Here is a 13800-nt window from a genome sequence, read left to right on the forward strand (position 1 = left end):
AATCAGTCTGCTGGTAGCTAATGGCTTAATTGCAATATGCTATGGGTTGAATAAAAGATGTCTTCAAGTGTCATCAGCAAAATGATTTATAGACTGTCACACTTAAAAAAAAAAAAAAACTGGACAGCCACAAATGTTGCTTGTGTAAAGGTATTAGATTGGTATTTGCCACGCACTGCCATCATATGCCCAGGTAATCTTTGCCCAGTTTACCATCAAATTGCCAGCAAATGTTATGGTTGTGCCTGGCAAATGCCCATGCCTTGTGTACACAAACCAGTTGACTTTGACAATTTGCACCTCAGGTATTTTTCCTTTTCTGCCCTCCCCCCCAGACTCCTGCTTACTGTCTCCAGAGCCCTAGTTCTGTAAGATGGACTACTGCAACAGCCTTTATCTCCTCCACTCTGAAACTAATCCTGAACAGGACTGCAAGACTTGGGCTTGGCCTCAAGCCCAAGGATAGTATCCCTCCAGCCCTGAAATATCTCCAGTGGCTGCAAGGATCCAGTGCAAGACCCTCTGCATCATCCACAAGTTCTGGGGCCAGGGCCTGCACTACATCAAACTCTCTTCCTAAACACCTTCGCTCAGCCACCTCCAACGTTTAAGGTCAGACCCTTCTCCATGCAGAGAGTGGGTGGTAGATTGCTCTCCCCTGCTGGTGGCTCCCTCTGGAATGGCCTACCTCAAACTTGAGCCAGACCACCTGAGGTTCCAGAAGCTGCTCAAGACCTTACTTTTCACTTCTGCCTCACTCCTGCTAACATACCTGTGCGCTGACTAGTTGCCTAGCTAGCCCTCCATTTGAATGGGCACCAGGCTCCTCCACACCTGTAGCCCCTGCACCGCCTCCGGCCTTACCACACTTTGTCTCTGCAACCATACAGTACCCCGACTCTTGCACTTATTCTGAGCCGTGCTGCAGTTACTTGGAGCAACTTGCACAATCTGATTCATGGGGCTTAGTAAGATAGTTGTTCTCCTCTGTCTTCCCTGTCTTGTCGTGCCTAGAAACAATTGTGTACAGGTGCGTTATGAATGACTCATTTCATGACAGTAAATTCAATTTGCTGTCGGTAATTGAGGGGGTGGAGGGGATGAGCATGCAACGATCCTCTAGAGAAGGGCGACTTCCACAACAGCGGCCTATCCATGGGACCAACACAATCACTGAAGTGCTTCTAGCTCTTAAGACTATTCAGGGGGCTGCTCCCATACATCATCTTTTCACATAGAATCCTCACAATCCTAGCCCTGATATGAACAAGAATTGACAACGCAAACGCCCTCTACCTAGGAATGTTGGAAAGGCTTGCCAAGCAACTCTATTTCCAAAACCCCCACAGCCAGGATTCTCCTAAGATTGAAAGGAAGAGGCCCCATGCTCCAGCATGGGGTCTGGCATGGATTCACATGGTCATTAATATTCCCCGTCAGGCTGGGAATCCTCAGTAAAGCTAATCTGCTTCAGTTTCACTTCAGAACTGTCATTCTTCCGACAACCAATCTCTCTGGGTCATACTGCCCCAGCCAATGACTGCCCTCTACTTAAGCCCCTGCTCTGGCAGCCATCTTCAGATTTTTACTCCACGTTCAAGTGTTGGGAGGCCTCGTGCTATAGCTCGAGCTTTTACTGCGTTTTGCAATCATTTTTCAGTCAGTCGAACCTCAAGCTCCATCGATCCATCATCCGACAAACGGGGACCTATTTTTCAGAACGTTCGCCCCTCAAGGGCAATTTCTCATTGAGTTCGCTTTTTGGAGGATTCCAGAAGATTCTTTGAGGCCTACGCTGCGTGGACATGGCTGAGGATAGAGACGCAACACCTCTGTTCAGGATGTGCCATGGGTGTGGCCTACAGAACATTTTCATGGATGATGGGTACTCCTTGTGCCTCTGCCTGCATAACGACAAAACGCATGTGGAGGCCTGTGCGTTCTGCAAGGATATGGTTCCCCGCACCATAAAGGACTGTTGCAAGTGGCTTACCGAGTGGCTCCAGACAAAGGCCCCCGCTAGGGGTGAGTCCCGGCCGCATGCCTCACCCAGCCACAAGAAAGCTAAACGGCCGAAGGCCTTTTAGGGTATGACGGGGGCCCAACATAAGGTAAAGCACCATGGGCACCAAACGCCATTGAGGCGGGCTCCTCAGCAGCCAGATCAGGCACCTTCGGACTTCCTCTTTGCCGGACTGTTTGTGGTCGATCACCCGGATAGACTTCTGGGGAAGTCTTAGTCGGCTCCGACGGAGAAGGCCAAAGGGTAGCATGGTGATGACCACCCCTCTCCCCCATGGTGAAGGCCCCAAGCGCGACCAAGGTCATGAAGGCCCAGGTTCACCTGGCAAAAACTTCCATTAAAGGAGTGGTGGCTTCCCTGGCGAAGGCCATTGATGCAGGTTCACAGGAGACGGCCCCCAGGGCGAGTTTTTCCTTGACTTCCAGGCAGGAATAATCTTTTCTGCCCATAGATAAGACCCTGGTGAAGACTATGCCGGTCATCTCTTCGAAACCGTCTCACCTTAATCGAGGAGGGGGATGGGGGCACGGTAGCCCTGAAGGGCAAGACACCCCTCTCCGAGGAGGAGCTTTCTGTTATTACCAAATTGGAAAAGTTTGTCGAGGCCAGGTCCTACGGGAGGGACCCTGACGAGGCAGATGTGGAGAAACCGACTAGGAGCAGGGCGTTGAGGATATAGAGGATATTACGCCACTGCCACCGTCTCTTCTGCTGCAGGCGCCACAGTGGAAATTTGGGACATCCTTCACGCCTTGCACACCCCGATTTGGACAAGGATGCCCCTGTCACCGGCGGGAGACCCAGCAGCACCTGGGCTGCCAGGAGAACCCCCGAACAAGAGACTTCATCCTCCACATCCTTGGCATCCATCGTCTCCCTCCCCCGAGGGATACGGCGACAGCGGTTAGACTGCAGCAGAGTATCTCCCGCACACGCCAACCAGAGCCTTGCCACATTATCTATAGGGCCTTGGATTGTGCCAACTAGCTCCTGAGGAAAAGGAAGGCTTCCTGTACCAGTGCCGGGAGGCTAAGAGGAAGACTACTTCTCCAGCATGGGGTCTGGCATGAATTCACATGCTCATGAATATTCCCCGTCGTCAGGCTGGGAATCCTCGGTAAAGAAAAATCAGTATCAGTTTCGTTTCTGATCTCTTTCGTAGTAGTAACCAATCACTGATCTCTGCGTCATACTGACCACAGCCAATGACTGCCCTCTCCCTAAGCCCCGCCTCTGGCAGCCATCTTCAGATTTTTACCGCACTTTCAAGTGTTGGGATCCTCGTGCTATTGCTCTCGAGCGTTAGTGCTTTTTTCACGCTTTTTTCTTAGGAAAATGTTCTCTTTCGGTCAAAAGAGCCTCAAGCTCCGTTTATCCGATCAACGGGGACCCGTGTCGGATTCTTTTACGCCCCTCAAGGGTGAAGATTTCTTCGAGCCACGCTTTTGGATGACTCCAGAAGTTTCTCAGGCCCTTCTCGAGCATGGCCCAGGAGAAGGGAAGCTCGACGCCCGGAAAGCTGTTCAGGGTCTGCCCTGGATGCCAGCTTCAGAATGTCTTTAAGGATGATGAACACTCCCTTTGCCTTTACTGCCTGCATGCAGACAAGACGCACGTGGAGAAGGACTGTGCGTTTTGCGGCAATATGTCGGAGCGGACCATGAAGGACCGCCATCAGCATCTCACCAACTGGCTGGAAGGAAAGAGCCCGTCAGGTAAGAAGTCCGAGCGGTCTTCTAAGACCTTTGAGGGCACCCCGGCGACGGGGGTCCAACAGAAGGCCAAGCACCGCGTCCGCTGGCACCGGGAGCGCCGAACGGTCGGGCTCTACGGGCGCCAGGCAGGGCGCATCCTCCCCGGCGCCATCAACCACGAGCCAACGCTCTGGCTCGGGTAAGAGGAAGGCCGAGCACCCGGCGAAGCTCCTGGAGAGACCCCGGTCGTGCTCGAAGGCCCCATCGGAGGGGGAGCGAGGTGGTGACCCTCCCCCCAAGGAGAAGGCGGTGAGCGCACCTAAGGTGGTGAAAGCCATCCGGCCAAGGCCTCTATCGAGACAGTTGCGGTGGCCCTGGCTCAGCCTGTGGAGGCTACACCAGGGGTGGTGACCTCAGGGCCCAGAATCTCCCTGCCACCGTGGAGGGAGTCCTCTTTCATGCCCATTGACAGGACCTCCGTGAAATCTCTGAAGAAAAAAGGGGGGCAGGAGGTCGTCGTGGATTCGGCCTCAACCTCTGAGGAGGAGCTGATCGAAGTCTTAGGCCACGGCGCTGGCAATGAAGACCATCCTGTCGGGAGGGACCCCGACGTGGGAGACGACAAGAACGTTGAGGGTGCCGACGGGGCTCCTGATCGCCCATCGGAACCCCCTCAACCAGTGCCACAAGACAACTCCTGGACTCCCTAGGGAGGAAAATCTTTGCCAATTCGGCCTTGCAGCTCTGGCAGGCCAATGCAGAATTGATTTTGGCGGGAGCTAACCTGCGGATGTGGAAAGGTCTGTCTGAGTTTGAGGAGCACATTCCGGTCGAGGTTGGAAGATTTCAGAGGTGGCCTTTCCGGTGCCAGGGTCTTGGCCCAGGACCTCCCTGGAGGCTGCGGCTCATCACGTAGACACCTCGGCTCGGGGCCTGATGCTTGGGCTTGATACCTCGCAAGCGTGGCTGCATGCCACTAAGTTTTTGAAGGAAGTGCAAGACAAGGTACTGGCCCATCCATTCGATGGTAAGGAGCTTTTTCACTCTTGTACTGATGCAGAGCTCACCAAAACCAAGGATAGCACTCAGACGGCTAAATCATTGTCTGTTCTGGTTAAAGCTCCTTTCAAATCCCAGAGACCGTTGTCGCAAAGTCGACCTTTCTCTAGTTTTAGGGGCTTCCTCCACTGCAAATCTCGCAGAGTGGATACTCCTGCGGGGACTAACCGCCGTAGACAACAGCATACACTGTTTTTCTCCCGCTCCTCAGCCTCCTCATCAGGTTCAGATGGCACCGCCACCGATAAGCCTGCCAAATGAGGGTTTTCCGCGCTCGCATGAGACCTTGGTGGGAGGACGCATTGCGTCTCATTGGGAGGCGTGGGAGACCATCACAAGACAGATGGTCTCGTCAGTCGAGCAGGCTTCTGCTTAACTTTACCCACTACGCCACCCCTCAACCCTCCTTTTCAGCTGTCGGGCTCACCCTCCCTCAAGGTCTAGGTTGCTCCTCAGAGCTGTGGAACCCTTTCCCCTTGCGAAGCGAGGGGAGGGCTTTTACTCCCGGCTGTTTACGGTGCCCAAACCCAACCAGGCAGGCTTGCGCACCATCCTAGAACTTTCCCAGTTCAATCTTTTCCTACCCCAAGAGATTCAAGATGACGCCCGGCCAGATTCGCTCCTCTTGGCAGATTGGCGATTGGCTCAGCGTTGTGGATCTTCAGAATGCGTACATGCATATCCTGATTTGGAATCCACACAGGAGATGCCTCCGCTTCTCTTTGGGAGAGGAGCACTTCCAGTTTCGGGTGCTTCCTTTTGGCCTCAGCTCGGGGCCGCATGTCTTCACGAAGATGTCGGTGATTGCGGCCTATCTTCGTCTCCAGGGTATCCATATTTGGACGACTGGCTTATGCAGCCCTTGTCCGTTGGCAGAAGCGGGCAACCTCCAGTCTCTCCTTAAGCTCCTGCTACATCTTGGGCTGTCGGTGAACTGGCGGAAAGCCTCTGACGGTCTCGCAGGACCTGATCTGCCTGGGTTTTCGTTGGAACACGATCGACTGCCGAGCGTATCTGACCGGGGACAGAATGGCGGATCGGTTTGGCACGTGTCGGATGTTTGCGCAGTCGGAGAGCATGTCGGCCTGGTGGTTCCAGAGGCTTCTGGGCCTCATGTGTACTGGCTCTTCCTCTTGTCTCAAAATGAGACTGACCCAGATGGCTCTTCGGAGTTCCTGGCGTCAGGCTGTGGACCCGGATTCCAAACGGATAATGATTCCGGATTCCATGAGTGGACCTGGACTGTTGGTCATCTCTCAGCAACCTGTCAGTGGGCGCAGGGTTTCAGGACCCAGCCCCCATGGTGACGATCACGACGGACTCCTCCCTTGCGGTGGGGTGCGATGTTAGATCTTCAGGTTTCGGACCTCTGGTCGCATCAGGACAAGCTCCTGCACATAAATCATTTGGAGCTTCTGGCGATCTTTCTGGCACTCAAGGCGTTCAGACCGGACAATGTGGTATCAATGTATTTCATAAAGCAAGGGCCAACAAAGTCTCCCCCTCTCGTGGACCTGTCCATCCAGATTTGGGAGTGGGCCGTGCTTCATGGGGTCTGGCTGCTTGCAGTGCACATCCCGGGCCAGCTGAATGTTACAGCGGATGCCCTCAGCCGGCGGACAGTGGTCAGCTACGAGTGGAAGTTGAAGGCGGAGGGCCTCTCATGGATTTTCTCGCATTGGGGCACACCGGAGGTGGACCTCTTCGCCACAGCGGTAAACAAGAAGCTCCTTCAGTATGCCTCCAGAGGGGGGCTGGGAGCCTCCTCTCTGGGGGGATGCTCTCGAGATTTCATGGCACAACATGGCTTATGCCTTCCTGCCTCTGCCCCTAGTTCATCGAGCAATTTGGAAGTTGAAGAACTCTGAACTGTTCTCTTCTACTGATAGCCCCGTGGTGGCCGGCCAGGTTTTGGTTCTCAGAACTTCAACACCTGTCGGTGTAACCGCCGGTCAGGTTACCAGTAACTCCCGATCTTCACCAAGGGGAACAGATGTGGCACCCCTCCCCACAATTGCTCAGCTTGGCGGCATGTTGCCTGAGTTCAAGTCTTTAGAGCATTTGAGTTTGTCTGCGGATAACATGTGCATTATCCAGGCAGCCGGGAAACCCTCGACCAGATCTCAATGCAAGAGTAAATGGCTCAGGTTCTGTCATTGGTGTTTGGAGAAAGAGTTGGATCCGAGGGTGGCAACGATTGACAGTGCTGTCCTTCGTATCCTCCCTAGCAGAGTCAGGGGTTCATGTTCTGTCTTGCAGGACTTCTCTCAGCGGTTTCCGCTTACCTTTCTACAGACCTATGTTATTCTCTAACCCAGTGGTGAAGACATTTTGCTGGCTTGACATGCCGCTACCCTCTGGTTCGTAGTCCGCACCCGCCTTGGGATCTAAATGTAGTCCTGATGGCGCTGTGCCATAAACCCCTTGAGCGAATGGCTACGGTTGACCTCAAATACGTGTCCTGGAAAGTGTCCTTTCTGGTCGCTGTTACGTCAGCGAGGAGAGTGAGCTCCAGGCATTGTCGATGGAGCATCCTTTCTTGGGTTTTAGTCCTTTGGAGAAACCCGGCTTTCCTACTAAAGGTAGTGACCGAATTCCATCTGAATCAGTCTATCTCCCTCACGGTCTTTTTTCTGAACCCGGCCTCGGAGGCTGAAAGGGTTCTACACTGTCTTGACGTCTGAAGAGCTCTTAAGTTCTACCTGGACAGGACTTACGAGCTTCGGAGTTCTTAACTTTTTGTGACCTTCGGTAACCCTCAGGGCAGGCCGGCGTCTAAGGCATCTATTTCCAGATGGATTGCCACCTGTATCAGTCTTTGACCGTCGAAGCTGAAACCTCCTAAAGGTATCCATGCACACCTGGTGCGGGGCAAGGCAGCCGCGGTTGCTTTTCAGAAATATGTTCCCTGGGAGTCCATCGCTAAAGCAGCTACTTGGGCCTCCCCATCTGCTTTCTATAAGCATTACTGCCTCGATATGAGCTCTAGAGCGGACGCTCAGTTTGGTCAGGCTGTGCTAAAGAACCTGTTTCAGTAAGGGGTATTTCTATCCCCCCATAGTTCCTGTAAGGAGTGCTTGGGAATCTCCCACAAGTATGGAGGAAAGGGGACGTGACGGAGTATTACCAGGTTACTCACCGTAGTGACCACTTTACTCCTAGTCCATAGTCCCCTTTCCTCCATACGCCCGCCTCTAATAAGGTTCCTCTGTTCTTGCTAATGGTTCTTTGACCCTGCGATAGAAAAGGACTGAGGGGCGATGCGTGGGGCGGTGCCAAGGTGGGCGGGGTTACGGCCTCATGCCGGGCCCCGTGCACGAAAAAGAGGGACACATTTTTGAAAAATTTGGATGCTTTTTACAAAGTGCTCCGGTCCAGTCAAGACAGAGATGTCCCACAAGTATGGAGGAAAGGGGACTATGGACTAGGAGTAAGGTGGTCACTACGGTGAGTAACCTTGAAATTTCAGCACGGTTGATACTGTCAAGGCAAAGTTTTGGCCAAGCTTGCTAAACAGAATTAACGTCACACAAGACCGAGAATGCTTCCGGAAGAACTAAAGCACAACTGCCAAAATTGGGACAGTTACCTCGGCAGGTACTGGAAGCTAAGCAGGAACTAAAGGTGGATTGATGGCACTAAACCTCTAAAATAGGGAGAAATGGTTACCTAGGGCAGGCACTGGAAGGTAAGCTGGAACCTGCCTACCTCATTCGCCTCTTAAGAATTTGATATCCCAGCAGACATCCACATCGCTGCATGGGTATCGGAGATCATCCTTGGCTTGCTTAAATCCTGCCTTGCTAATGGCCAACAGTTTGTACACATGGTTTACTCCAGATCACCAAGTAGTCCCCCACAAGGATCCATTATCTTCCATGTGATCAATCTTTACATGTAACTGCTTGGAGCTCTTCTTGCTTCACCAATACAGTGCTACCTCAAGATAACCTCCATCGGATGTCCACAGGCTCAAGGCCTGCCTAACATTGATCTAGTCCTGAATGTCCAGTGCTTACCTGAAGCTCAACCCCTTCAAGACAGAATTCCTACTGCTGACAACACTGAAAACCCCGACATCCAGACCTGGCTTCCTGGCGTCGCACCAACTATAGAAAAGCAGTCCTGTGACTGCCTTCTGGAGCAGGCCTCAGTCTGCCTGTACATGGAGATATTAAGGTTGTCGCACCAGTGAAATCGCCTCCTGCTTTGGCTGAGTAGTCTTGAGCTGCCCTCTTTTCCTCCCTTGTTTACAGTACATCCTGTGCAGAGCTTTCAGAAATGACGGCCTAGTGAATTGCTGTGTAAGACCATGCCCCTGCTTGGGGAGGAGGGGCATGATATGATAACTTGTGGCCAAGCATAGGTACTCGGACTAATGTGGTGGTGTGGCATAAAATGAGGTCCTAAATCCTCACTTTGCTTTTATTTGGTGATTATGCTTTCTCACACTCCTCTGCCTGCTCCTAAGCCTCCATTCTCCCTCCAGACAGGCAAAGCGTCTCTTGGGACAGATAGTGGACCGTTGTCGAAATGGGCCAGGCTTCCACAGCGACATGGATGGCAGTAGCACAATTCAGGAAATCCTCATCCCAGCGTCAAAAGTGGGCCTTGTTATTGGCAAAGGAGGTGAAACCATCAAACAACTACAGGTATGTCTGTTGTGCTGGGGCAGCTTCTCTGCGCACCAGCCTCTTGGTGACTGTTGCAATGGAATGCCCCTTAACCTCTGTACATTTTCGGTGGTGGGGGATGGCAGGACATGAAATAACCATTTCACAATGGGGCTTTGTTCAGATTCGTTTTTTAATGCATGTAGTCCCTGTTATGGTCTCATTGTAACTGGTGCCCTGTTGCATGCCGTCCATGTGGCTTATACCATGCAAGCAGCAGTCTCCTTGGCAAGTACATCCCATGTAACTTAATCTCTATAAACAGTGTAAATTGGAGGGCCTCAATTCAGTGTATGATCATGTTTTTGTAATTGCATCAACCAATTGATGGCCTTGTTCAAATGCATAAATAACCTTGCATACTGCTTCAAGGTCAGACGGTGCTGTAGAGCATGCTTGGCCACCCCATACTAGCTGTATCGAGCAAGACTCCTAGCTCAGGGGCACATGCCAACTCAACCCAGCTCCCCATGGATAACTGACTTTTGCAGCTTACATGTCCAGTTTGTTGGGGCTGCCATCTCGGATCAAAGATGAGTTTTGTGCTTTATTTGGTTGGCGGGGCACTTTTATACTGTGCCATTAAAACACAGGCCATTCTTTAACCCCTCTGTGTGCACCCTAGTGACTGCAAGGAGTATATTGAATGATAAGCCCACTGACCAAAATGCAACTCGTATGGCAACGCGTACATGCAGACTATTGCAAATGTTTTTGCGTGAGGTGCTGTTGAGCAAAGGAGAAATGGAAGCCTGACCCGGTTATTGATTAGAATAGACCCTTTAAAGGAAGGAAGGAATGGGTTTTGCGCTGTTTAAGGTCCTGAAATGTGTGTTCGGTTTGTGTTGCAGCCGTCATGGAGGTGGGGGATGTGGACACGTGTTTGTAACTCATACTGTCATGTTGGTTTATTGTAGGAGAGAACCAGTGTGAAAATGATCATGATACAGGATGGTCCGTTACCAACAGGAGCGGACAAGCCTCTTCGGATCACGGGTGACCCCTACAAAGTGCAGGTGTGTCCTTGCGCCCTCTGCTACCTTCAGCTAGCACTGGCTTTGTCGATTGGGGGGCTATTTGGAGAGTACAATGTAATCCATCTTTGGCCCTGGACTATTGAGGATGATCCCATCTAGGGAGCAACCTTATGATCATGTATGCACTAAACCAATCACAAGGGCTCTACAACCAAACTGGAATCGCTGTAGTCTCAGCCTAACCATGTAAACAACCCCCTGATGGCAAATGGGAAGGCAGAAGTGGGGGTTGGGGGACTGAGTAAAATATTCAATTTGCAAATGTAGCCTCAACAACCATACTCCTTTCATGATCTGTAAGTGAAGTTCTGTCATTACTTTGTGTATGTAGCAAGCTGGGCTAGGGCTGACCTGTTCAGTTGCAGAATCTGGTTTATGGCCTAATGTATCTTGTCAGATCCTAATGCTACCACTGACTTAATAGCAATATAAATGCTCTTCTGGAGGAAGCTTATCACAGATTTCAGCAAAGGTTTTTCCTGATTGCTTGAAAACTGCTGTAGCGCCTGTCCTTAAGTGAACTCAAAAGTTGTCCTGTATAACCACAGCATTGCTATCCTTGAAGTATGTTTGCAGGGCACCATCAAACCGGTTACTAGGAAGGGGGAAATCCTAGACCGTTATGTAGTAGTTGTATAGCGCCCACTGCAATTGGTATGGCCTCAAAGCTCTAGGAAGATGAACACCCTTTGGAAGACTGTAGTCTGAGGGGTTGTGCAATGAATGTGTGCATTTATAGCCGTAGGGTGTGAATGGGTCCCGAACAGCAGCACAAAATTATCAGGGGGTCCCTGCTGTGAAATTGTCACAGGAGTTGGAGGTCACAGCAGGAGTGGAGAGTCCAGCTATGTCAGCAGCTGGACTAACTTTTGTGTGCAACTCTGTTGTATTCTATTCGGTGTGGCAGTCGGGCTGAGTGATGTGTTTAGGGTGGCTGTAGTCAAACCGTGTGTATCGCAGAGGTTCGAGGCTGTGCATAGTCAACCCCTAGTGGGACATAACTGATTCCCTGGGATGCAATGCAGTGCACGAGGGTCTGCTGAAAATGGACAGACATTTGGAATTGGTACTTAAGTAGGCCATACGATCGCCACACTGTCTCACCTAAAATGTATTCACTGGTGTGGGCCAGATTCCCCCAGGTGGAGGTTGGGGGGGGGGGGGGGGGGGATAGTTTGTGCACGACTGCGATCCAGGCTGTCTGAAGGTGCTGATGGGAAGTGCCAGGATTTGAGCCTTCCTGAAGGTGATATGGTCCTCTATACTGCGGATGGTTACTGGGAGGGTTTGCCAGATGTTCCTGGACTGAGGAGCCCAATACTGGTTAATTTTGTCAGTGGCAAAGTGCGGAGCATGATATGAGGCTTTGTTAGGCCTGTAGTGTTTTCTGCTGGATGTAGTCCGGTCCTAGCTTTTGAAGAGCACGATGGGTGATGCACATTGTCTTGAACATGGATACCCCGATCAGAAGTTGGTGAAAGACAATGGAGGGTGTGGGTGTATGTTATCTGGGTCCTAGGGCTAGGAGGAGCCTCACAATGGTTTAGTACTCTAGTTTTCTTATGTCAGATGCTTGACCCCTAGCTTTAGGGAGTTTGCATAGTCTGGGCGTGAAAGGATGACTATAACACTGTGTGAAGGTCGGATAGGAGAAGGTGTCGGCTGATGCGAATATAAGCAACAATTTATCACAGCGTTGATGTACTAATGCATCTGATTTTTACTAATGGAGGTGGGCCTAGGGAGAGTAAGCACGGGGTGGTTAAGGCTGGTCTTCCCGTTGAGCATGATCTGTTTTTCTTGGTTTGAGTAGTATGTCCAGTCAGAATTCAATTTCTCAATTTTGCAAGATTGGGAAAGGCGGAAGTGGGGCTCATTGATATTATCTGGGTGTCGGTTTAATAACACTATGGACTATGGGATTGAGTGAGGGAAGGGGCCTAAAGTGGAGGTTAAAGAGGGGAGGGGCACCCTGCATGGCACTCAATGGGCAACTGGGCGGGTAGCAGAGAAGGAGGCATGTGTACTATTTGATCTGTTGGAGGGGATGAAGAATATCCAATTGAGGGCAGAGTCCCTGATGCCAGGGTTGTACATTCTGTGAATGGAGTGGTCAATGGTGTAAAATGCTGCTGAGAGCTCCAGTAGGATCAGTGTGGCGCAGCCTTCCGAGGCCATCTTTTATGATCGTCCTGCGGAACTGAATCCTGCCTAGACTTTGTATGGGAGGGGCTGAAACCTGATTGGGCTGAGGGGGTGGATCAAGGATTAGGTGGCTTCTGGGAAGCAGTAGAGTATGTCAGTTGGTTAATTTAGTTATTTACCAGTTATTTGAGATGGGTCTGTACTTGGTCTTTTTGAGCAGAGGATTGATGTAGGATGTGAATTCTGCTGAGAAGGTGCTGGAGGTGAGTGACGACAGATATTGCCAACTCCTTGGCACAGCTGGTTGTCAATTTATTTTAGTAGAGTGAGGACATGGGGTAAAGATGCATTTATCTGGAAACCCAGTTTTTGCAGGTTTAAAATTAAAAGCAATTTGATCTGTTTTGACTGGAGGAAATTATGCAACCGGAAACTGCTTTTCCCAGTACGGTGCTTGGAGTGTTGCCAAATCTACAAAATGCAATGCATGTAGTAGAAAACATTCAGATGGTTTTTGAAAGGGGCCAGATTCATAGTTGTGAACTGTTGACTTAAAAGCAGAAACCTGAACAGTGGTTATGAAGACGCCGTGCATTGCAGCAAGCCGAAAAACTCACTTTTGGAACCAGATTACTATTCGTTTTGGATATAATAGGTGCGATTTCCCCCACCCCCCCCCCCCCCCCCCCACTAATTGTAGTTTTCAATACTACAGAACAGTGAGTCTGCTCAGTCGCTGGTATCAAAATACTTCCTGCATATTTTACTGACCACCTTGAAATGTCTACTTCAGACAGCCTCTGGTTTTTCCCTCATCTGAATGTTTTTACCTGTGCCATGTTGGATGGTTGCCCCATCCTGTCTTTTGTAATGTAACATTTAAGATCTTAGGCTGCCTAATGACTTTCCAGAGCCTAGAAAGTATATTCAACCTTGGTAGCAGATGCAGTCAGGCACTAGTGAGGTTTAACCACTTTTGTATAGATTTTTCTTAAGCAATCTGTTCTCCTTTCTGACAGCAAGCTAGAGACCTGGTTCTTGAGATCATCCGAGAGAAGGATCAGGCAGACTTCCGAGGTTTGCGCAGTGATTTTGGTTCCCGGATGACTGGAAGCAGCATTGAGGTACGTGTTCTGACTGATCTTTCAAAGTCTATTGTTGCCAGTGTG

At 50.8% G+C, this 13800-nt stretch overlaps 1 protein-coding gene across 3 annotated transcripts in view; it reads left to right on the top strand.

Moving 5' to 3' along the window:
• FUBP3 (far upstream element binding protein 3) overlaps positions 1-13800 on the top strand; it is a 320256-nt gene that overhangs the window by 196119 nt on the left and 110337 nt on the right. For 2 of the 3 annotated variants that reach the window (XM_069609266.1, XM_069609264.1), the window contains exons 7-9: positions 9266-9428; positions 10367-10465; positions 13651-13755. In XM_069609266.1, coding sequence (XP_069465367.1) covers positions 9266-9428; positions 10367-10465; positions 13651-13755 — 367 coding nt within the window. The remainder of the gene's footprint in view (positions 1-9265; positions 9429-10366; positions 10466-13650; positions 13756-13800) is intronic. The other variant, XM_069609265.1, reaches the window with a different exon arrangement.

This window comes from Ambystoma mexicanum, chromosome 8, assembly GCF_040938575.1.
Source record: "Ambystoma mexicanum isolate Mex_15411 chromosome 8, UKY_AmexF1_1, whole genome shotgun sequence".
Lineage (NCBI taxonomy): Eukaryota > Metazoa > Chordata > Amphibia > Caudata > Ambystomatidae > Ambystoma > Ambystoma mexicanum.